Raw genomic sequence first — 25,655 nt, 5'->3', positions numbered from 1 at the left:
ACTATATAAGTAAACAAACATGATGTAATAAATATATGATCTATTAAATTTTTTATTAAAACTGAATAAACAATTATTCTATAATAAATACAATATATAAATACATGATTAATGATGTAAATTCCATGATTAATAGTATGTATCCCAACTATCTCCCACTTAGACTTTTAACCATCACAATTATTATAACGTAATATATTTAAATGCATGGTTAATCGTATTATAATTATTATAACGTAATATATGTGAATGCATGGTTGCGAGATAGAAAAGTTATTTTCCATAAAAATGTTAAATTAAGTGCAAAATGGCGGTGAATCATCTTATTTACAAAATCTTTCAAAGCTGCAATTGTCTAATAAAATTTTAAAAATCCATAAATCTTTTCAAATTAGTACTTGAGTTTGTAGACAAGGAAATACAAAAATTAGTAATAAGCAGTCTAATTAATTAATTAATCATCTGAACCACACAAGAAGTCGTTAACTATTTTGTTGAACTTTGCCCCATGCTCGAGTTGGGGCACATGAGAGGCATTTTTAATGACTTCCAATCTAACCTTTTCCCCAAGAAGCCTGCATTGTATATAGATGAATCAAAGATTGCCATAAATTATTTTATAATAATGCATTTTTTCAAGTAAAATGCATTAATATAAAATAGATTATTTTATATTAATGCATTTACTATAGCCATAGTGCATCGATCGATCAATGTGAAGATAAAATAAATACGAGTTGATAGAGAGATACAATAACAAAAATAATTTTGAGCGATAATAAATAAGCATTTTAATAAAGAGTGTTAACCTTTATCATCATTATTTAATTGCCATTAGATTCAAGGTCGCTAGAGGTTTTAGAGATATGTAAAAGAATGATAATTGTCACTAAAAATTTATATTTAGCGACAATTAAATTATTTCTATTAATTAATTGCCGCTAAAGATCATTGCAGTGAGAGAATACATACTCTTTGAGTTCAGTTGCCTTTTCAAGTAGAAATATCTGATCATTCTCCCCCCACACAATTAATACTTCCTACATACACACACCAATAAAGATACATATTAATGCTACAAATAATTATGTTACCAACCAAAAAAAAAAAATACTAATTAATCACTTGACATTTTATTTTCAAATAAAATAAAATGTACCTGTTGAAGTGGAGTTATATTATCTATTGTGTCATCTCTTCCAAGGCTTAACCCATTTAACAGTTCCAACTTTTCCTTCCTGTTTTCAAGATACAATTTCTGCATGGCAACTTTTAGTTTCAATTATGCAAATTTTATGTTTTACATTTTTCTAGACATAGGGAGATAATATATTTCATGCAAATCTATCCATAAATGGAACCACAAAATGTAAAATACATAAATATTCAATTATTTATTATTTTTGAAATAGGATGACCATGTTGTTATACAAATTAACTTGATTACTCCACTTGTAAAAGTGGTCCACAAAAGCTCGTTATATATAATGAAAAAAAAAACTATACCTACCAAACTAGAAATTTTCTTGACAGATGCAACTTCCCATGCTTTAGTATAGTAGTAACTAGAATAAAGAGAAAACTACAATTCAATATGTTTGGGTCATCCATTTTTTAACATATGTACATAGTGTAAATAGTGTGTATATATATTTTATACTAACATATATATAATATACATACATATACATATCTATACACATTATATATAACTGAGTATAAGGTAATATATACTTCGATCATATTTAATAAATTAGATGGTCGAATGTTATATATTGACAACTATCAAAAATAAAATCAAACTTGATAGAGATCATTCCTTACGGTTCTTGTTATCCATCAACGGAAAATTAGTCCCACTAGATTATTGATTCATCCATAAATCGACAACACAACATTTATTATTATTTTACTAAAATATCTTTTATATGAAAAATTAGTGAAACTATATAGTTGATGCATACACCACTAAGGTCTTATTTACTTGCATTTAATAGAGTCTTGAATCTTAATCATTCAAAACCAGTCCATCAAATTCATTTTTTTCAATAAAGGACAAGTACATAAAATAGAACCTAAAACTAAATTAATTACACAAAAATGCCCCTTTACATTCTAATTCCCAAAACGCCTAGTCGGCAAAAATTATTTAAACAACATCATATAGCGACCTCAACTATAGCGACATCATATAATGACCCCAGATGGCTGAAATTATTTTCTCTATTTTGCGATGGTTTCAGAATTTAGAGCATTTCTATAGAGACCCAAACTCATTTATGCCTTTTTGGAACTGACAGTTCGGTCACTAGGTCATTCATTTGATTTTTATGCAAGTTTTTATATTTTGAAGCTTGAACGGTTGACTTAGGTCAAAACATCAGACCAAACTACATAAGACTGCAATTCTGATGGTTCAGTTAGCTCCATAACATTGAGTTTTGTCTAGAAGGACCCTTGGTTTGGGTCCCAAGGCTTCTAAAATATATTCGAGCTACTTTGTGGATTTTGGCTAAAATAGAGCCTTGAGTGTGGGACCCAGTTTTTTACTAGACGACCTTTGTTGGATGTTTACATCTCTGTTGAGTCTGAAATACCAAATTTGGTGGGTATTATAGTTTGTTTGTGCGTGTAGGTTTCCGAGCCAATCCCGAGCACCAGAGTGGAGTCCGTTAGGACTTTGCTAAATTTGTTGGTATGTGTGTTGGTGTAGCAGCCCAAGCAATCCTGGAACCACTTAAGCACTAGTTGCTTTAGTAGCTAGGAAACCTCTTTAGTGACACTTTCCAGCAAGGTCCTAGCCGCTTTAGAAACCAGGGATAGCGACTCCCACCTACTAGGGTTTAGCCACTTTAGCGGCCCTGGCACCGGTTTAACATTGGTTAATTTCAGCGGTCAGGGAGCCACTTTAGCAAAGCCCACCAGCAAGGGCCTCACCGCTTTAGCAGCCAAGGCACCATTTTAGTGGGGCCAATTAAGCAGCTTAGATATCGATTTAGCGGTCATTGCTTGTGGTTTTATCCATTTTAGCCCTCATTTTCTCTAAGTTTTAATTTAATTGTAGGACTTTAGAGGGCTCATTTATGTGGGAAATATGTGTTTATTGTTGGGATTAGCTATGGGATTGCCTTGAGGCATTGGGAGGGTCATTGATTACATATATAAACTCGTAAGTTTTCTTTCCTCTCCTCAATTTTTAGTCTTCAGGTGTTTTGTTGATCATGTTGGTGCAAGACTGCCTTAGCGCAATTTTGAGCTTGAATCGTGTCGGTCTTCGGGGCACGAGCTCCTTGAGCCAAATAGGACCTATTGTCGGAGTCAATTTCAGGATTTCTTGCGTGAGTCCCACAATGTTGTTTTGACTCATTTTTAGTTCATCTTCAATTGTTGAAAAATGGGTATCAAAACATCTGTAATGACATTATGATATTACATTTGATAGAACAGAAGAGATCGAAGGCATTTTAAAAAGGTAAAGCTTTGATTTAGTAAGATTTTGGAGCGCGTGTGATCATCTTTGTAGGCTATCGCTTACCGATCTTAGATTGTACTTGTGTTGGCTTTAACATGATGTTTAGCTAGTTTTGGGAGGGTGCTTAGCATGACTCATGTTTAGTTGATAGAATTCCTGCCTTAGCTTCAATATTTTGGTATTTTTAGGGGATTCAAGCACGTTTTACCTCATTGTGATGTTTATCATGCCATGTTGTTGTCTTATGTCTTTCGCACTGTCATTTCTAAGTATTTTTGGCCTTAGTCTAGGCTTAGACTAGTGATTTCCATAGAAAATTGTTATTTTGAATTGTGTGCATTAGAAAATCTATCGACGTCGTTTTAAACGGTTCTAACTCTATTTAGACTGATATAGCAGCCTTGGGTTTGATAGTATGAATCCTTAGCTCAATGACAACTCTACTCTTATTGAACTTTAATCCATAACTCCCTATGATATGGCTTGACGTGTTTTAATTGTGATTTCAGGCCTTGTTGGTAACATTGGATCGGGTCATGGGTTTTAAGTTGGAATGGGTCCCTTGTGACTTTGAAGGTGGTTTTGTTCTATGGTATATTCCCGCATGATGATGAACATGTGATTATGGAGTTCTTCAGAGTGTACTAGCCACAATTCAATGTATGGGCCCACTACTACTAGCCACGACTTGAGGTCTGAGAGTACGTCTATTAGCCACAGTTCATGGTCAAGGCATATGTTTACTAGTCGCGATTCAAGGTGTGTGCTCAGTTCTTGACAGTATGGTTCTACTGGGAGTATTCAGGATACCTTAGCCGCGGTTCGAGGTCTGAGTTTTGGTTTCTCCAATAATAGAAGTTTATCAAATATTAGTTTGGAATTATGTTAGCTCTTTTGTGTACTCATTAGACTTATGAGGGCCCGTTTAAGTAGTTTTCATTTCAATTGTGCACGAGTGTACCTTCTGAGCTTATATGGGTACAATTATGTTAAAGTTAGCAACATTACTTTATCACTCTATATTATGTTAGGCTATTGAGGCCCATAGTTGGACTTTTTGTCATTGTACTATTCATCTGACTTGTAGCTATCATTTATTACCTCACTTTCATTATGTATTTGCTTTCCAAGCTCAGTTGGCCTATGATGCCTATTGGTACCTATTATTTTGGAACTCATGTTACACTGCATCTATTTTTCCTGATACAAAACCGACCACCGGCCGATAACATTGATCTTTTACAACAGTAGGGACATCCGGAGATTCAGGGTGAGCAGATGGCATCTTAGTTTGACTCGTCTCCATCTATATATAGGTTTGGCAAGTCTTTGTATTAAAGACAAATCTAAACTTATTTTACTTATTTTGGAACTTATACCCATTATAGTAGCTTTATGATTGTGGGATTGGATCATGTATTATTGTATATATTTATGTCATTCCCTTTTTTCCGCTATTTAGTTATTTGTTATGTTAATTATCTTACCGTTGTTTTAAAGTTTCTACCTATATGCTCGTCATTTTTCATTCGGGGATATGGTTTAGGTAACCTACCGGTGGGAATTGGTAGGTGACATCATGGCTAGAGTTTTTAGGTCGTGATATAGTTGGTATCACAGCTCCAGGTTTGTTAGTGTTGTTGGTACAAAAACTAATGTCTAGTAGAGTCCTGCAGATCGGTGTGAAGATGTTTATATCCTATATTATGTATGCTACATGACATCATAGGAAGGTTCTTTTGATCCTTTATCATGTGTTGGTTGTTTTAATTGGTTTATAGAATCTTTGTTGTTTCACTCTTTCACAGGATGGCCCGCCCGCGAGGTTCATCAACTGGGGGTGATGCTCCCGAGCTACTAGGTAGAGCCCCAGCTAGGGGTCGAGACCGACCCCAAGGTCGTGCACGAGATGTAACACCAGATAAGGATTAGGATAAAGAGACCATAAATTTAGTTGTAAAGCCTCATCTATCTCCTATATCTCTACTATCGGTGGGGTCGAGACCAGCCTAGCCACCACCCAGGTCAACTATGGACAGAATTGTAGGTAGCTATTACTCAGTTATTGACCGTACTTGAGGGCATGCAACAGGCCCAAGCTCAAGCTATACCAAAACCATAGGTTCAACCGATAGTAGCATCTCCCAAAGTTGAGGCGCCACTAGCACCCATCGCCACCCAACCAGTCATCGCATTAGGAGCTATGCCATCAGAGGAACATAAAATGCTCGAACTATTTTTGAGATTGACTCATCCCAGGTTTTCTGGGGATATAGGGGAGGACACCCACGAGTTCTTGACAACCTACAGAGATAAAATGTATACCTTGGGCCTAGTAATGTCGAGATGAGCAGACTTTACTAAATATCAGCTTGATGAACCAACAAGGCAATGGTGTAGGACCTTGATGAAGTGTAGACTAGTTGGATCCCCTCATGTGATATGAATTGAGTTCTCATAGGCTTTTTTCCTAGGTTTGTGCCAATGAGTGTTAGAGATCGTTTCAAACATCAGTTTACTAGGATGGAGTAGGGATCCATGATTGTGTTAGAATATGAGACTAGATTTCACGAGCTTTACAAACATGCTACCATGATTCTACCTACCTAGTAAGAAAAGGTTTGTTGCTTTGTTTGTAGGTTGAGATTACAATTGCGCATTGAGACTGAGTCTATGGCTTTAGCGGAAAGATTTTTCTTGAATATTGTTGATCGTGCTCGTGCTATGAGGAGGTCTGTCACTAGGCCAAAGGGGACAATAACAAGAGAGCTCGACACCAAGACAACTATAGTCATTCTCAGCCCAAGGATAGGAACCATTATGGTAGATCTAGTTAGCTACCAGCACCAGGGTCAATCTAGCCATCTTTTTCAGGCGGCGCTCTAGAATGCAGAGAGCGAGTAGTATAGTTAGGGTGGTGCGGGTTTTGGCGAGTGTTTGAGAGGCTCACATTTGTGTTCTTTGGGCCTTGGTGGTCGATCTTCTCAAAGTTGTGCTTTTCAGGTTATTTTGATTGTGCTGAGCTTGACCACTTATCCAAAGAGTGTCCCAAGCAAGGGACGATTACGCCTACTCCATATATAACTTAGTTAGTTTCAGTAGTAGCACCTTCAACTAAAGGTAGCACTTAGGGTTAGAATCACCACAGTGGTCACCAGGGGAATTGAAGAGTATCCTGAACAGGTAGGGTAGGAGGTAAATTAGATGCTCAGTTTAGAGGAAGACATGGCCACCTATATGTTGCCCCAGCAGGGTGGAGGCTGAAGCATAAGACATTGTCATCACAGGTACAATTTTCATATGCTAACAACCCACCTCAACTTTATTTGATCCAAGTTCAACTTATTCCTTTGGATCTGTTTACTATGCTTCTCGGTTAGGGTTGTTTTCTTAGACTCTAGAAACTTCATTACGTGTTTCGACCTCTGTGGTTGAGTCTCTAGTAATGAATCAGGTGTATAGATTCTATTTGGTGACTATTCATACGGGTGACACTTGGGCAAACCTTATTGTATTGGACATGCTTGATTGTGATGTTATTCTAGACATGAACTGGTTATACCCATATCGCGCGGTCTTAGAGTACTTCGTGAAGAATGTTACCATATCCATGATTGGTATCCCTCCGGTGGCATGGCAGGAGGGATACCAAGCATGTCCTATTGTGCGAGAGTTCATAGACGTCTTCCTTACCGACCTACCTGACCTTCTCCTCAGCATGATATCGATTTTTCCATTCATCTTGAGTCAGACACTTATCATATCTCTATTCTGCATTACTCTACGGCTCTTGTGAAGCATAAATAACTTAGTCTTTAGCTTTAGGATTTCTTAGACCAGGAACTCATTCAACCAAATGTTTTGACTTAGGTACATTGATTTAGTTTCTAAAGAAGAAGGATGGATTTATGTATATGTGTATATGTCTCATATAAAATGACCTGTTTAATCAAATTTAGAGTATTGTGGTGTTTTCTAAGATTAATTTGGGATTAGGTTACCATCAGTTAAGGATTAGAGCGACGGACGTCCCCAAGACAACTTTTAAGACTTGTTATGGTCATTATAAGTTCCCAATGATGTTTTTTAGATTTACCAATGCCCCAGCGACATCCATGGACTTGCTGACATGTGTTTAAAGGTCATATATATACTCTTTCTTCATTGTATAGTATATTCACGGAGCAGACAAGAGCACGAGCAACATTTGAGTACTATGCTCAAGACTTAGAGATCAACAACTTTATGACAAATTCTCAAAGTGAGGGTTCTGGCTTGAGTATGTAGCATTTTCATGACGTGTGTTATCCAAGGATGGCATTACTGTTGACCCTACAAAGATTGAGGGTATTCGTGATTAGGCTAGGCCTACCTTGGTTACTGAGATTCAGAGCTTTGTTGGGTTAGCTGACTACTATAGACAGTTTGTTAAGGGTTTCTCATCGATTACAACACCTTTGACTCGGTTGACTCATCTTGATGTCCCTTTTAAGTGGTTAGAAAGACTATGACCTCTTTATTCTATACCATCCAAGTAAGGTAAATGTGGTAGCAAAAGTCTTAAGCTGGAAGCCAGTGAGTATGGGTAGTTTAGCTTTTTTTTTTAGCTTTGAAGCGACCTTTTGGATCTGGAAATTCAGTGTTTAGCCAATGAGATTATTTGCCTTAATATGTTAGATTCTAGACGAATTCTAGCCAATACTGGGGTTTAATCGTTGTTAGAAGAGCGAATTTGTGGACGGTAGTTTCATGATGATGCCTTAGTGGCTATTCAAGATCTAGTGTTGTGAGGTGATGCTGGTAAGGCCACCTTGGATGTGGATGGTTTTTAGAGGTTTGATGGTCGTATTGTGTTCCTAGAGTTTGGGAATTGATACTGCTGATTCTTCACAAGGCCCATGACTCTAGATACTGTATTCATCCGAGCATATCGAAGATGTATCACAACTTGAGACAATATTACTGATGGAGTGGTATTTGGAGAGATATTATGGACTATGAGTCTCATTGCTTATGTTACCAGCAGGTGAAGGCTGAGTATTTGAGGTCTGGTGGTGAGCTCTAAAGATACCCATTCTGAAGTGGAAATGAGAATACATCATTATAAACTTTGTTATGGGGTTGCCTCAGCCTTCTAGAGGTGTTGATAACATATGGGTCATCGTAGATCGATTGACTAAGTCAGCACACTTCATCCTCGTTCAATCACTTTTGGTACTGAGGGGTTGGCCTATATTTATATGTAGTTAATTTCCATGGGGTGCCTGTGTCTATTATATTGGATAGGGTTCTCAATTCACTTCTAGCTTCCAGAGGACTTTTCAGGAGGAGTTGGATACTCGAGTTGACCTTAACACAACATTTCTACAACAGACCGACAAGCTTTCGGAGCATACTATTTCGATTTTGGGGGATATGCTACGAGCATGTGTATTGGACTTTAGAGGTCAATGGGATTAGTTCTTAGCTTTAACGGAGTTTGTGTATAATAACAACTACTATTCGACTATTCATATGGATTCATTTGAGCCATTATATGGTAGGCATTTTTGCTCTTCGATTGGTTGATTTGAGGCTTTAGAGTCTAAGCTACGTGGTACTGATTAGCTTTAGGAGGCTTTGGACAGAGTTTGGGTGATCCATGATAGGCTTATGTCAGTACAGGGCATGCATAAGAGTTATGTTGACTGTAGGCATGAACCTTTAAGATTTGGAGTTGGTGACCGAGTATTTCTCTTAGTATCTCCGATGAAGGGCGTGATGAGATTTGGGAGGCAGGGTAAGGTTTGCCCAAGATATATAGGGCCATTTGAGATTCCTTGGAAAATTGGTGATGTTGCTTATGAGTTGCCCATACCTCCGGTATTTTTACCTGTCCATTTGGCTTTTCATATTTCTATGCTTTTTTGATATGTTCCTGACGAGTCCCATGTACTTAGGTATGACTCAGTTCAGTTGGCTAATCATTTGACCTTTGTGGATGAGTAAGTTGCTATTTAGGCTAGAGATGTGAGGCAATTACATTCGAGGGTCATTCCTATTGTTAAGATTCAATGGAGACATCGTCTAATTGAGGAGGCTAATTGTAACGACTCAGAAAATGATAGGTTAAACTAGAGCCTTACCGTGGGGTTAATGTCTTGAGTTAAAGGCAAAGGCTAAGGGCTTTGGGTGCAGGCAATGGTTTGGGAACCTAGGCTACCTAAAACTAGTCCTAGCTACTGCCTCTAAAGACCACGAGGGTCTTCACGACCCGTGGTGACACCCGTGGTCGCAAGGCAGTATGCTCAAGTTTGGTGCCAAGCCAAGGCATCACTTCACGAGCCACTTCACGACTCGTGGTCATGACCACGGGCCGTGAGAATGCTCGTGGGGTTGCCTTAGCTTGGTGGGAAATGTTGTAAGTTGAGGGAGCTACTGTCCCAAAGTTCACGGGCACCACCACGAGCCATGGTGCCCTAGACGATCCGTGAAAGTGAACTTGGAGTTCACATAGGCTCAAGGGAGGCAAGACAACTTTACCTAGGTGCTACCCCATGACCATGAGCTTCACCACGACTCGTGGTGTGAACCACAAATCTTGGTAGCTTCCGTGGACTTGTCTTGGCCTTGGAGGGCCTGACAAGGATGGGAGGCCCACTGCCTCAAAGACTACGGGTTCCACCACAAGCCGTGGTGCCCCTCACGACCAATTTATTTGGGTGTGATCCCTGATGGGCTGCCTCAAGTTGGGAGTTTTTGGTAATTTCATTTTAATGTTTTATTATGTTGTGTAGATTTTAAATGGCTTATATGATAAATATATAAGGTTTTAAGTCTTTTAAACTAGTCACTCACTCATTTTTTTCCCAAATCAAATCCCTAAAGTTCTCTCTCTCTATATTTCTCTCTAACTCAAGGAAGAAGAAGAAGTGGGAGCTAGGGTTTTGGATTCAAGGCTTTCTTCATCAAATTTCTTGGGAAATCTTAACAAAGGTATGGTGATCCTTCATCTAGGGTTAGCTTTCACCCTAGAGCCAACTTCAAAGTAAACTTTTAAAGATTCCAAGTTTATGAAAATCTAGGGATTTACTCAATCTCATGGGTTCTTTCACCAAATGGTTTTAAAAGGTTTCTAATGGCATATTATTGTTATATTGTTGTTGTATTGATGATATAAGATGAAAATACTCCATGAACCCATGATTTCTCTCTATTCCTAGTTTATGCCTTTATGAAGTGGGTTGCTTGATAATGCATGCATATGAATAGAACTTGTTTAAATGGCTTTAGATTGTTGAAGTATGTCATTACCCATGCTTATTTTATGGTGCATTGTTGGTGTATTGGTATGTGAGGTTTATGGCCTTGAAGGCAAGATATAAGAAACTACTTGTTGATTTAGAATTGTTAACTTGATGTTGATCCACTTGAAAGGCGGAGGTGTTTACTTATTATATACATTGTGACCACCGCCTTGAAGGCATAGTATGAGAAATGGAAGTGTTATCATGAATTTTTATGAATGAGAATTCAATGAAGCTAATGTGATCATGTTATGAATGTATGTGTGTTATTATTGAAAAACTATTTCTCAATTTTACACTCATGAATGTTAATGATAAAATATGAAGGATTCTTCAATATAAAGTATACCTTGAATGGGTGGGTCTTATGCATCATTTTCTTGTATAAATAATTATATTGTTGATTGTTGAATCCTTGGATCGGTAGGCTAGTAGCACCCTTCCACTCATGTTAATAATGAACCTTCGGATCGGTAGGCTTATGGCACCCTTCCATGAAGGTTAATAATGAGCCTTGAACCGGTAGGCCTATGACACCCTTTCAAGAAGGTTAATGATGAGTCTTGAACCGGTAGGCCTAGGGCACCCTTTCAAGAAGAGTTAATGATCTTTCCTAAATGTACCTTGAATCGGTAGGCTTAAGGCACCCTTTCATGTGTAATGAATGAATTGGAGTCGCTAGGCCAATGACACCCCTCATATGTGATAATGTCAAGGTAATGAACTATTATATGGGAATGTAGGCTAAGCACCGAGTGGATTTGGTTAGATCCAAACTCCCCCAAAGTTAGGCATGAGTTTCAATGATCGTCTACCTTATCCCATAAACTATATGCCCACATAGGTCTAGCTAGTGGATCCACCTAAGCTATATGAACCGGTCTTCCTGAGGCAAGTAGACCACCTTTTTACGGTGTGGGGACTTATGACACCAGATTCCATGACAAGCTCTCATGCTCTGTGTCGGTTAACGCTTACTTCCCATCATGTGAGATTTCATTGTGGGTCTTGATAGGTTCTGCGAAGTGTAGGTAGTAGTATGGGATGCTACCTATATATTGCACGAGTAGGCTTGAGAGGGTCATAGTGAGTTTCTCTAAATCTTAATGGCTATGACATGAAAGTGTTAAATGGAGTAATTGAAGAATGTTAGCTCTTAAATGTTTAATATGATATTTATGCTATATTTGGGTTGTATTATGAGTTACTTTCCCTTGTCATGCCTTATGAAATGATATGTCTTTTATGTATGAATATGGCTTAACGATGAAAGGAAATGAATGGTAAGTTCACTTTAGGTGACCTAAATGTGGTGCCCTAGTGTGGATGGTGGTATGAGATGCTATCCATGCATTGCACACGGCATAGCATAAGGGTAGCTTGAGGTGAAGGTCCAAGGTAACTGTAATGGTTTCCATGTGATATTGTTTAAGTGAGAAGTTATGACTTATATGATGTTAATGCTTGTATATGATGTCTTTTATGTTATTGTACATGATGTTTCTAAAAAGTGGCATAATGCATGGTTTCCAACCAAAATGTCCCTTTTTAAAGCATGTTTTGCATGGTCATCTTACTTTAGTACATTTCTGTGTACTAACCCATATTCTCCATGTTTTTACTACAAGTGTAGGTTCCGGCAAATGATTCCTTCTAGCTAGTTTGAAGTGTTGGACTGCTTTTCCTCCAAGACTTGGTATGTCCTCATGAATTTGAGGACAAGACTTTTAAGTTTCCTTTATTCATGTATTAGACATTTTAGTAATTGCTTCGATTGTAAAGGGTTGTGTCCTTAGTATGCTTTAAGATTGTGTCTAAGTTGCCTATTTGAGATTTAGACTTCCACTGTATTTCAAGTTCCTCTTTAAATGACATTTGATATTTTAGATTTAAATGAGTTTTAATTTCGTACTATTTCTATATTGAATGCAATGAAATGCTATAAGGCTTGTATGAGACCCCTTCGGGGTCGAGTACTCTGTGTCGCATCCGGGGCCTAGACTTGGGTCGTGACAAATATGGTATTAGAGCACAAGATTTTGGAAATGGTTTTTAGGATCAAAGTCTGACAAGCCACGTCTAGTAGAGTCTTATTCATCGGTGTGAGTCGCGACATATCTATGAGCACGAGGCTATAGGACGTTAGAAGTTACACTTCTTTCATATTCTTGAAGTCGTGCCTTAGAGTTTAGTTCTGTAAGTGTTCTTTTCCTAATCCTTTTCTTGTGTTAATAGGATATGAATACAAGAGGGAGACCCGCAAGAAGAGTAGGAGAAAAGAATGTGAATGAGGGAGTTCCTCCCCAAGGTCCTCGAGACGTCCAAGTTCTGATAGAGGTCCCGAATATGACCAATGAAGAGATTAGGTCGGCTTTCTTAATCTTGGCCCGAGCCATGGCGGCTCAAGCGACTAGAGATATGGGGCCTAGGGTGATGTTAATAAAGGTACTATGGCTTCTAAGTTGAGAGACTTTGTGAGGATGAATCCTCCGGTGTTTCTAGGTTCTAAGGTGGGAGAAGATCCCCAAGAATTTTTGGATGAGGTGTATAAGGTAGTGAGTGCTATGGGGGTGACTTCAAAAAAAAAAGGCGGAGCTTGCCTCCTATCAATTGAAAGATGTTGCCCAAGTTTGGTTCACTCATTGGAAGGCCAATAGGACGATGGGAGCGGATCCTATAGAATGGGAAGAGTTTAAGGAAGCTTTCCTTGGTAGGTACTTTCCCTGTGAGAAGAGAGAGTGTAAGGTTGAGGAGTTTATCAACCTTAGGTAAGGTAATACGAGTGTGCAAGAGTATTCCTTGAGGTTTACCCAATTGTCTAAGTATGCTCTATTTTTGGTGTCAAACCCTAGGGATGAGATAAATAGGTTTGTAACTGGTGTATCCGACCTAGTCAAGGAAGAGTGCCATACGACAATGCTCCATAATGACATGAACATTTCTAGGCTCATAGTGTATGCTCAATCATTGAGGAGTCCAAACTTAAGAGGATGAATAGGGATGTGAAGAGGGGTAGATCCGATGAGCAAGGTCAACCTAGGTTCAAGAAGAGGGCTCCAAACCAAGATTCTTCAACTGCTCCTAAGGTTAACCAAGAGAAAGGTGGTGGATCTCAATTTTCTAAACCTACTTGCACCACTTGTGGCAAGAGGCACTACGTGAAGTGCCTAGCCAGTACTAATGGGTGCTATGGTTGTGGGAAGAATGATCACAACGTGAAAGATTGTCCTACTCTTATGGCTAGAGGAAGGGAGGCCAAGCAAGCTTCTAAAGATGGTGCGGTTCCTATCCCTCCAAATTATGGCCGTTTCTATGCTCTTCAAGATAACAAGGACAAAGAAGCTAATTCGAATAAAAATGCCAGTAAGTTATAGTTCCTTATGGTCATGAATGTCTTGATGAGGTTCCTATGTTTTTTTTCATGTTTGCCTTAGTTGGGTTTTCTCCTAAGTGGGGGATGGTATGATGAATAGTAGGTTGTGGTGAGTTTTGATATCCTTGTCACTTTCTTCTATTCCTATTCAATCTTGAGACCAAGATTTCCTGGTAGCTTGTTTCATGTTTTGAAGTCATAAGTGTTAATGAGTTTTTCATGGCTTCCTTATATTATGAATGCTCTTGATGAATGTATGTTTAAATGTTAAAATAAGTTTTTGACTTATGTTCCTCATGATTGATATGCATCTAGTATGATTTGTCTATTATGCTTCATGAGGTTAAATGTTGAGCATGCTTAAATGTGGTTTTGAGAAAAGATGAATAATTGCCTTATGATGTTGTAATGAGCATGGTGTGATGCGGAGAAGGAAATTCCTCCAATGAAATGATAAATGCTTTTGATTTGTGCATAATGAGTTTGTAGATGTAGTTCCTACTTTCTTGTATTGCATTGAGCTTATTGATGTGGAGTTGATGTTTCCTTCTATGGTATATGCATTATATTGATTGGACTTGATTGTTGGGTTGTAGTCTTGAGTCATTTTTCCCTTCAAAGTGTTTAAAGTGTCATTAGAGGACAAATGTTCCTAATCGGGGGATAATGTAACGACTCGAAAAATGATAGGTTAAACTAGAGTCTTATCGTGGGGTTAATGTCATGAGTTAAGGGCAAAGGCTAAGGGTTTTGGGTACAGGGCATGGTTTGGGAACCTAGGCTACCTAAAACTAGTCCTAGCTAATGCCTCCCTAGACCATGAGGGTCTTCACGAGCTGTGGTGCCACTCGTGGTGGCAAGGCAACATGCTCAAGTTTGGTGCCAAGCCAAGGCACCCCTTCACGACTCATGGTCATGACCACGGGTCGTGGGAAGGCTCGTGGGGTTGCCTTAGCTTGGTGGGAGATGTTGTAAGTTGAGGGAGCTACTATCCCAAAGTTCACGGGCACTACCACGAGCCGTGGTGCCCTAGACGGTCTGTGAAAGTGAACTCCAGAGTTCACTTAGGCTCAAGGGAGGCAAGGCAACTTTGCCTAGGTGTTGCCCCATGACCACGAGCTTCACCACGACGCGTGGTGTGAACCACGGATCGTGGGAGCTTTTGTGGACTTGCCTTGGCCTTGGAGGGCCTGGCAAGGATGGGAGGTACACTGCCTCAAGGACCACAGGCACCACCACGAGCCGTGGTGCCCCTCACGACCCGTTTAGTTGGGCGTGGTCCCTGATGGGCTGCCTCAAGTTGGGGGTTTTTGGTAATTTCGTTTTAATGTTTTATTATGTGGTGTTGATTTTAAATGGCTTATATGATAAATATATAAAGTTTTAAGTCTTTTAAACTAGTCATTCACTCATTTTTTTCCCAAATCAAATCCCCAAAGTTCTCTCTCTATATATTTTTTTGTAACTCAAGGAAAAAGAAGAAGTAGGAGCTAGGGTTTTGGATTCAAGGCTTTCTTCATCAAATTTCTTGGGAAATCTTAACAAAGGTATGGTGATCCTTCATCTAGGGTTAGCTTTCACCCTAGAGTCAACTTCAAAGTAAACTTTTAAAGATTCCAAGTTCATAAAAATCTAGGGTTTTACTCAATCTCATGGGTTCTTTCACCAAATGGTTTTAAAAGGTTTCTAATGGCATATTATTGTTATACTGTTGTTGTATTGATGATTTAAGATGAAAATACTCCATGAACCCATGATTTCTCTCTATTCCTAATTTATGTCTTTATGAAGTGGGTTGCTTGATAATGCATGTATATGAATAGAACTTGTTTAAATGGCTTAGATTGTTGAAGTATGTCATTATCCATGCTTATTTTATGGTGCATTGTTGGTGTATTGGTATGTGAGGTTTATGGCCTTAAAGGCAAGATATGAGAAACTACTTGTTGGTTTAGAATTGTTAACTTGATGTTGATCCACTTGAAAGGTGGGGGTGTTTACTTATTATGTACATTGTGACCATGGCCTTGAAGGCATAGTATGAGAAATGGAAGTGTTATCATGACATTGTATGAATGAGAATTTAATGAAGCTAATGTGATCATGTTATGAATGTAAATGTGTTATTATTGAAAGACTATTTCTCAATTTTACACTCATGAATGTTAATGATAGAATATGAAGGATTCTTCAATATAAGTATACCTTGAATGGGTAGGGCTTATGCATCTTTTTCTTGTATAACTGATTATATTGTTGATTGTTGAATCCTTGGATCGGTAGGCTAGTAACACTCTTCCACTCATGTTAATAATGAACTTACGGATCGATAGGCTTATGGCACCCTTCCATGAAGGTTAATGATGAGTCTTGAACCGGTAGGCCTATGGCACCCTTTCAAGAAGGTTAATGATGAATCTTGAACCGGTAGGCCTAAGGACCCCTTTTAAGAAGAGTTAATGAGCTTTCCTAAATGTACCTTGAATCGGTAGGCTTAAGACACTTTTTCATGTGTAATGAATGAATTGGAGTCGGTAGGCCAATGGCACCCCTCATATGTGATAATGTCAAGGTAATGAACTATTTTATGGGAATGTAAGCTAAGCACCGAGTGGATTTGGTTAGATGGAAACTCCCACATAGTTAGGCATGAGTTTCAATGATCGTCTACCTTATCCCATAAACTATGTGCCCGTATAGGTCTAGCTAGTGGATCCACCTAAGTTATATGAACTGGTCTTCCTTAGGCAAGTAGACCACTTTTTTACGGTGTGGGGACTTATGACACCGAATTCCATGACAATCTCTAATGGTTTGTGTCGGTTAACACTTACTTCCCATCATGTGAGATTTCATTGTGGGTCTTGATAGGTTCTGCAAAGTGTAGGTAGTAGTATGAGATGCTACCTATACATTGCATGAGTAATCTTGAGAGGGTCATAGTGAGTTTCTCTAAATATTAATGGCTATGATATGAAAGTGTCTTAAATGGAGTAATTGAAGAATGTTAGCTCTTAAATGTTTAATATGATATATATGCTATACTTAGGTTGTATTATGAGTTACTGTCCCTTGTCATGCCTTATGAAATGATGTCTTTTATGCATGAATATGGCTTAAAGATGAAAGGAAATGAATGGTAGGTTCACTTTAGGTGACCTAAATGTGGTGCCCTAGTGTGGATGGTGGTATGAGACGCTATCCATGCATTGCACAAGGCATAGCATAAGGGTTGCTTGAGGTGAAGGTCCAAGGTAAAGGTAATGGTTTCCATGTGTTATTGTTTAAGTGTGAAGTTATGACTTATATGATGTTAATGCTTGTATATGATGTCTTTTATGTTATTGTACATGATGTTTCTAAAAAGTGGCATAATGCATGGTTTCCCATCAAAATGTCTCCTTTTAAAGCATGTTTTGCATGGTCATCATACTTAGTACATTTCTGTGTACTAACCCATATTCTCCATGTTTTTACTACAAGTGTAGGTTCCGGCAAATGATTCCTTCTAGCTAGTTTGAAGTGTTGGACTGCTTTTCCTCCAAGACTTGGTATGTCCTCATGAATTTGAGGACAAGACTTTTAAGTTTCCTTTATTCATGTATTAGACATTTTAGTAGTTGCTTTGATTGTAAAGGGTTGTGTCCCTAGTATGCTTTAAGATTGTGTTTAAGTTGGCCATGTGAGATTTAGACTTCTGCTGTATTTCAAGTTCCTCTTTTAATGACGTTTGATATTTTGGATTTAAATGAGTTTTAAATCCGCACTATTTCTATATCGAATGCAATGAAATGCTATGAGGCTTGTATGAGACCCCTTCGGGGTCGAGTACGCTGTGTCGCATCCGGGGCCTAGACTCGGGTCGTGACATTATCGAGATACCGAGCATGAGATGTGAGTTCAGTATCCCCGCCTATTCGAGACTTCATGTACTTTTTGACTTTTTACTTTCGAGGACAAAAGTCTTTTTAGTAGTGGATGATGTAATGGCCCTCTAGATAATTTTCTCTGTTTTGTGATAGTTTTGATGTTTAAGTTTTTCCTATAGCAATGGGACTGGAGTTTTTGAAGCTTGAACAGTTGACTTCGATCAAAACTTAAGATAAACGACCTCAAAATGCAATTTTGATGGTACCTTTAGCTCTGGGGCATCGAGTTTAGTCTAGAAGGACCCTTGATTTGGGCCTCGAGGATTTCCCAGTCTTATTTCGAGCTACCTTGTGAATTTTGGATAAAATAGAGCCTTGGGTGTGAAATCCACTTTCTGTGGAAGTTTCAACATCTCAATTGATGTTTCTATTGCAAAAACATATAAAGGTTCACCTCTACCCTTTCCAAATTTGTGTATAATCTTTTTGAGAATTCTATTGCAACAAGAGTTCATGATCGGAGTCCAAGTTGTACTTGTCCCTGACATGTTGTTTCTTCTGTATCTATTACTATAGATATAGATACCCTTGATGAAGCCAAAGATCTAGATGGCAACAAAAATGATAGAGCTCCTAATTCTTCATCCCAACATCAATTTTGACTAAAAGAAAAAAATTGGGGAAGAAAAGAAAATTTTCTTTGTCTCAATTGGAAATTTATGAAAAAATAAGTATTTTTTTGGAGTTATTTATTATAGGAAATAATGGACATGGCTTTGAAGAATGTAAGAAAAAATTGGATGAATTTGTGTCACAGACTTAAACTTCCACTATACACATTGTGTGACACCGACAACTCACTCACAACATTTTCATGATCTTGCAAGGTCAAGTAGGCCTTTTTAATACTAGATATCCAAGGAAATGTTGAATTAAAGAAAGACATAAGAGAATTATCAAGATAAATTTTTATATTGCTCAAAACTTAGAAAATTTGCATGATACCTTTGCAAATGAATGTTAATCTATTTATACTACTCACTTGAGGGCTAATTATTTTTTTTGATCGTAGTGTCCAGGTCAATTTTTGCGCACCTCAACTAATTATACGGGATACCTACCATCTCCCACCAACAATAGGTACCAAGAAACTCTGTCACCAAGGCTAGGACAGACGGAAAAAATCACCTAGTATTTTTGTCTCTACTGAAATTTGAACATGAGACCTCATAGATCTCAACCACTTCATTTGACCATTAGGTCACACCCTTGAATGCCTAGGTCACATTCTTGGGTGCAATACTAGATCATTAAGGAAATGTTGAAGCAAATAATCTAAGTCTTAAGATAATATAAATTGTGTACAATTCAATATTCCAGAATTCTCTACACAAACATAATAATTCAATAACTTCCATGCAAATCCATGGAAGTTTAAGATCTTCCAAGAAAAATCTCCCCGTCTCTAGAATATTCCACTAAAAACTAGTCTTCTTCCTTTGTAAATTTTTCATATGGACACTTTTGTAACACGTGATACTTAAGTGGCATGATGATGTGATAAATCATCACACTATCCCCTACATGATGTTGAGATGACCATGATAATGTGCATTAATTCTTAGATCTTGTCTTTGAATTGCCAAAAGTCTTTATATCGCTCCCACATGGTTTCCTCTGATGATTGACCTTTTTAAGTGAATAGGAAATATGGCAGTGGCTTTATGCCCTTGTTTTCTCTTGGCCTGGTAGTCAACGATAGACGCAATCTCTCGATCATGCAATGTGGTGATGGTAACTAGTGCCCAACATATTTGAATTTGGTTAGGATCATCTTTGTTGTCATGGTGTGGCTCGAGCACACTATGAAAGATGGAATGAACCTTAAGATGAGGTGCTAATTCTAGCTTATATGAAATCTTTCCCACCTTGGCAACGTTCCTAAACTACCCCTCATACTTTCGTACAAAATTTTGGTTCATATCTTATAGTGCCTTAAATTGTATTTGGTTAAACTTCACTAAAACCATGTCCTTAACCTTTTAATATGTGGGACGACATTTACGGTATGAAAACTTATTCACCTTCTTTGTTACCTTGTACTAGTAGAACACTGTCAAGTAGCTTCTCAAACCCTTTAACCATATGGTAAGACCATAAACTCATGCCCACGCACAAGAGCAGTAGTGAATGTGGTGTTTGTAGTTGATAGTCTAGGCTAACACGAATGGTGTCAGCCCGATAAACTCTCTTGGTTTCAAGTTATATGAGAATTGGGTTAGGTCTAAGAGCCTTGCCCAATCTTTCTGATGTGAAGTCATAAAGTGCCTCAGGCTCCAACAAAGCATTGACCAGTTCCATCCATTCATCCATCTGCAGGTAAAAGTTAGCGGAGAAAAATGCAACTGCCTGCCAAGTATATTGAACAAATCTCTCCAAAAGTTTCCTATAAAATACGGGTCTTGATCGCTAAGATGTGCGTCTGCAAGACCCAATACATCATCACGTTCCTGAATAATAGTTTGGCAACCTCTTTAGTAGTGCAACTTGTTATGGCAAGGATTAAGCTTGCATACTTCAAAAATCTATCCACCACGATCATTATCATCCTATATCCATCAAACTTTGGCAAGTAAGTGATAAAGTCCATCATCATACTCTCCCATGGATGTTGTGCAATCAGTAATGGCTTCAAGGTCCTCTGAGTTGTCGTTGTTCCTCTTTATTCTATTGGCACACAAGATAAGCATGCACATAACATTTAATATCATTACGCCATGCTCGGGCAATAATAAATTGATTAGATCAAGGCCTTTGTGCGATGTTGGCTCAGGTGCTCGACCCACAACGTTTTGTGACTTCCCTTCATAATTTTTCGCCTAGTGTCTCCAAACATGGGCACGTAGACCCACTTGAAGAATATATTGAGTCGTGCATAAAAGAATACAAGACTGCCAACTCCATAAGTTGCTTTGCTTCGGGTCTGTGTTACATACCATCCTTAATAACATCTCTAGTGTAACAACTAGTTGTGGTGATGGAAGCAAGCTCAGACATCCTTCTCAAAGCGTCATCCACAACATTGATATAAATTTTGTAGAAGTCCGTATTCTAGAATTCTACCGTCTTCCAAGGGAAATCTTTGTCTTTAATTAGAATATTGCACTAAAAACTAGTTTTCTTTCTATGTAAGTCTTCCACATAAAAGACTTTGTGTCATTTGACGCTTAAGTGGCATGATGACGTGGCGGGTCATCACACTTGGCTAGGATGAACCATTGTATAGAATAATTGTTAGTATATTTTGTGAAAGTGACATATATACGAAAGCATGAGTGACGCTAAAGGTTTAAGAGTTAGAGAATTGAATTATGGTCATAAAAAAAATATCTTTAATTCTACTAATTAGCTAGAGCTAGAATATACGTTAGACATTAAATATAAATACATATTCAAATATGTATTTATATTTAGATATTTTAATTTTAATGCACATCTTAAATATTCAGATATTTATTCATGTTCAAACGTCTTACTTTTAATGAAAATAAAATATCAAACTTCCAATTAAACATATCCTACTATTAAATGTAAAACAGCTACGCAAAAAAACAAATAGTCAACCAAACTCTTGGATTAGTATTCTTTCATTATTATTTTGACCGAAAGAGAAACGAAATGAAAGTGGAAAAGGAAAGAAATAAAGATAGAAATTCAATCAAGTGAGAAAATATGGTATTTTGAACAACCAACAGAAAATATCAGATTAATTTTAAAATACATATACATAAAATATCTAATTTAAGATAGAAATTATTGGTTCAGTTACCTCTTATTTTGACCCTGCTCTCACTATCCCAAAAATATTTACCATCTTATGTTTGGATTAAAAAAGTTAAAAATATTATTTCTTAATATCAAATGTAAATAGTAGTAATATTTTCAGGCAAATCTTTTAGCACAAATATTCAAATTCAAATTCAAATTTTAATCCAAAAAATTAAAGAAGCTCGAAATCCATAGCATTAAGAAGAGTATTACTTTCTTTAAACAATTGCTGCAAATTAATTGTCCTATTTTAAATGTAACTGAGAGTTGAAATTTCGAGATTTAATCAATTGAAACATGAAATTAGTTCAGGGATGAGTAATAAATAAACTCACGTTGATAAAATCATTGAGAAAGAAATCCGGCAGATATGGCAGACTCCGATTAGTAGACGCCGTAATGGATACCCGGAGCTGGGTCACCGTCGCCGGTAACATCAAATCCTCAATCTTCTCAACATTAGCTCTTTTCAATAGTCCATCGTTATCTATTTTCTTAATATTAACCGCCGAACTTGCTATAATTACCTTTTCTACCCTTCCCGGCAACATTTTAGCCATGTGATAGGCAACAAATCCACCATAACTAGTCCCAATGATGGAACATTTTTCAATACTGAGTTTTTCTAAAAGCTTTACGATGCAGGTTGCTTGAAAAACCTCTGACCTCTGGAGAGATTTGGTTGTTGAACGGCCGAAGAAGACGAGGCTAGGAATGTATAAATCGAAATCATTAGAGAAGAATGAAATCTGTGGACGCCATTGCCAAACGCCGTGAGGACCAAATCCGTGGATTAAGATAAGTGATGGTTTCATTTTTGATGATTTTGGACCCCAAAAGTGGATAGTCGTTTCATCGTCGATTTCTATGGATTGACAAGTTAGACCGGCGCCGGTCAGACACCGACGGACGAAGCCGCCGTATAAGCCAATTGGGCTGAGCCAAGAAAACATTGTTTGATATTTTGAAGGAATGTGGAGTGCTATGTTTATTTTTGATGTTCAATTATAAATACACCTTCTACATTTTAGAATTAAAAATGTGCTATTATTTATACTTGTATTAGTTATATACTGACATAAGTTAATTTGAAAAATTGTATAATATAGTAAAATATTAGTAATTCAAAAAGTTAATGTGTACATTATCTTTAATGCATCCTACCAAATAAGAATCATTTGGTACGAAGAAAAAGGGGATAATAATTTTGATAAAAAATAAAGAGTTATTTTATTTTGTATTTGATTAGGGGTATTAGTTATAAGTTTTAAATTTTTTTAATTTATTCCGCCATTAGTATTATAATAATAAAATTTTATCCTAAAATAACTAATTTCATAAAATATTTGGATACATCAAATAATTTTATTTATTCCATATCAGGTGAAACAACCGATAAATCTTAAGAGGTAAAGAGTTCTTATAATATCAATTACCTACGAGATGATTACAAATAGAGTAACTTTTATTTAAAATTGAAATTGATTTTTGATAACCTAAACACAAAATAAGATACGTGTTACAACGTGTTCAAATACAAGTATTTTATACCTAACAAAATTGAGTTTTCACGTTAAAATTATTTAAGACGAGCCGATTTGTAGGTGAGTGCGTTTTTCCCACTTCTCTTTTTTTTTTTCTTGACTTTTTCATTACAACTTAGCCTATTACAAGGTTACAGATGCGTTAACATTTTTCTTAATATAATAAAAGCACAAATCTACATAATTAGCAACTTGTCTAGACTATTACAAGGTTACAAATGCGGAGCTAGGTAATGGTTTGTGGGTTTGGATAAATTCAGTATCTTTTTTGTAGATTTTATATTTTTATACTAGAAAATTAATTATATATATATTAATTTTTAAACCCCTAATAAAATTAATTAACGATTCTAAAGAAAATTTAGAGCCCCAAACTCTTTATCCTGACTCTGCCTCCGCACATTATAACAAAATATACTAACACAAAGTATTTCAAAAAAAAAAAAATTGCTAAAAAGATATGGTATTATTCTTTCTGTCAATCAAATCAACATACATTTAATTTAATTGAATTGTGGTCCATGGGCCATTTAATTAATCAAGAATATCCAGAACAAATCAACATACACTTAAAAATAAATTATAGAAAATTTTCAATACAAAAAAACACATTTTGAAAGTGTTAAAGAACCTTTAGGGACTACAACTATTTACTATAACCACAAACTAGATTATGCTATAGATTAAAATTTATTCTTTGCTTTAGGTTTCTCATCCTAAACAAATAAACAAACATATTGGTGATAGAGTTAGATAGGAACTAGAGATAAATTTGAATGTGTAATAAAATTATACATTTAAATTATTTATAACACATTTTTTATCTCACTTGTAATTTCTACTCTTAAATATTATTCATAACTTTTGTGTGTTTCATTTTCATAATTTTTTATAAAATTTAATTAATGTTTAAAAAATTATAATATATAAATGTAACAATAAAGACATAATGAAGAAATTTAGAAGATCTTTTTTTAAGAAACCATAATTTGTATAGAGAATCAAGTACTCCTACAATAGATAGAGAAATTAAAACAAAAAAAAAATTCAACGTAATACAATCTATTGTTATTTCAAAATATGACCTCTTGTTTTATTTACTTCACCATAATAAATATTTTGTTCTACTACATGAATAATTTGCACTTAAAAAGATGCAAAAAAATAATAATCTATTTTGTATGTTAAAACAAGATATAAAAATATATCATGGTGTACCTGAAGAGAAATATCAACATGGTCTTATATATCCAACACTAACCTCAATATATATAAATACTAGATAAGACTTTACTAGAATAGGAAGTTATCAATTTAAGAATTATTATAACATCGAAAAACACAGATAATTTCACTAGTTAATAATAAAATACAATAGTTAACATGGGTAAAATCGAAAAAAAAAAAGAGAATTTAGTTAACTGTGCTAAAAACCTTGAAAGTTCAACCTATCAAATTTAAATCTTAAATTCGTCTAAACTCTACCACATTATTATAAAATTCTACTTACATTAAAAGTATAAAGTATTTCAAAAGAATAAGTTGTTGAAAAAAATATAGTATTAGTCTTTCTATAAAAACATTTATTTTAATTGAATTGCGATCCATGTACCATTTAATTAATCAAGAATATCCGAAACAAATCAACACACACTTAAAAAATAGATAATATGAAATTTTCAATAAAAAAAAACATGTAATGTGGAAGTAAGACAATAACAATAGGTGATAAGAGTTAGATAGGAACTAGAGATGAATGTCGAGTTAGGTGATAGATACCCACTTTTACATTCTTATTATTGAGACACTTGTCTTTTAAATGCATTAAATTCCTACCTACTTGATTATTTTGGTTTTCATCTTCTAATTATATTGGTCTTCTTTTATACCTACTAATAATTCTTATAAATCAATCTCTCATTTTGAGTATTTATATTTTAAAATTTATGGTTTGAGTATTTTATATTTTGTAGTACAAGTTAATATTATCATTTAAGATTTATTGAGATAGTTTCACTAGATAATAAATTGGATAATTTTGCGAGACAATAACTATTTTCTTCATTATTAAGACCTTCGCTAAGATATATGAATTCAAGATTTGAACCGAATATTCACAATTTGAGTTGGCAATATTCTAATCTTCTTGAGTTTATATCATGAATTTACTTAAAGATTAACCATTAAATTATTGTAATTAATGGTGGAAATTCAGAATATTAATTAGGTCTAAGCCATAGAAACACTAATTTTAGGATTTGTGTGACTAATGGGACTCCAATC

General features: G+C 36.2%; 1 protein-coding gene across 2 annotated transcripts; it reads right to left on the bottom strand.

Moving 5' to 3' along the window:
- Positions 1 to 296: 296 nt before the first annotated feature.
- Positions 297 to 22,850, bottom strand: LOC125841665 (uncharacterized). 2 transcript variants are annotated; one of them, XM_049520829.1, is made up of 4 exons: positions 22,164 to 22,850; positions 1,160 to 1,258; positions 973 to 1,040; positions 297 to 575 (listed from the first exon to the last, which is right to left on the bottom strand). In XM_049520829.1, the coding sequence occupies exons 1-4, from the start codon at positions 22,779 to 22,781 to the stop codon at positions 455 to 457; spliced, it is 906 nt and encodes a 301-aa protein (XP_049376786.1). In that variant the 5' UTR covers positions 22,782 to 22,850; the 3' UTR covers positions 297 to 454. The 2 variants fall into 2 exon arrangements, with proteins under 2 accessions (XP_049376786.1, XP_049376787.1); XM_049520830.1 differs by lacking the exon at positions 973 to 1,040 and having other exon boundaries at positions 22,164 to 22,793.
- Positions 22,851 to 25,655: the final 2,805 nt, after the last annotated feature.

Source organism: Solanum stenotomum, chromosome 10 (assembly GCF_019186545.1).
Source record: "Solanum stenotomum isolate F172 chromosome 10, ASM1918654v1, whole genome shotgun sequence".
NCBI lineage: Eukaryota > Viridiplantae > Streptophyta > Magnoliopsida > Solanales > Solanaceae > Solanum > Solanum stenotomum.
The sequence above is the reverse complement of the archived record's forward strand: the minus strand, read 5'-3'. Positions and strand labels throughout refer to the sequence as shown.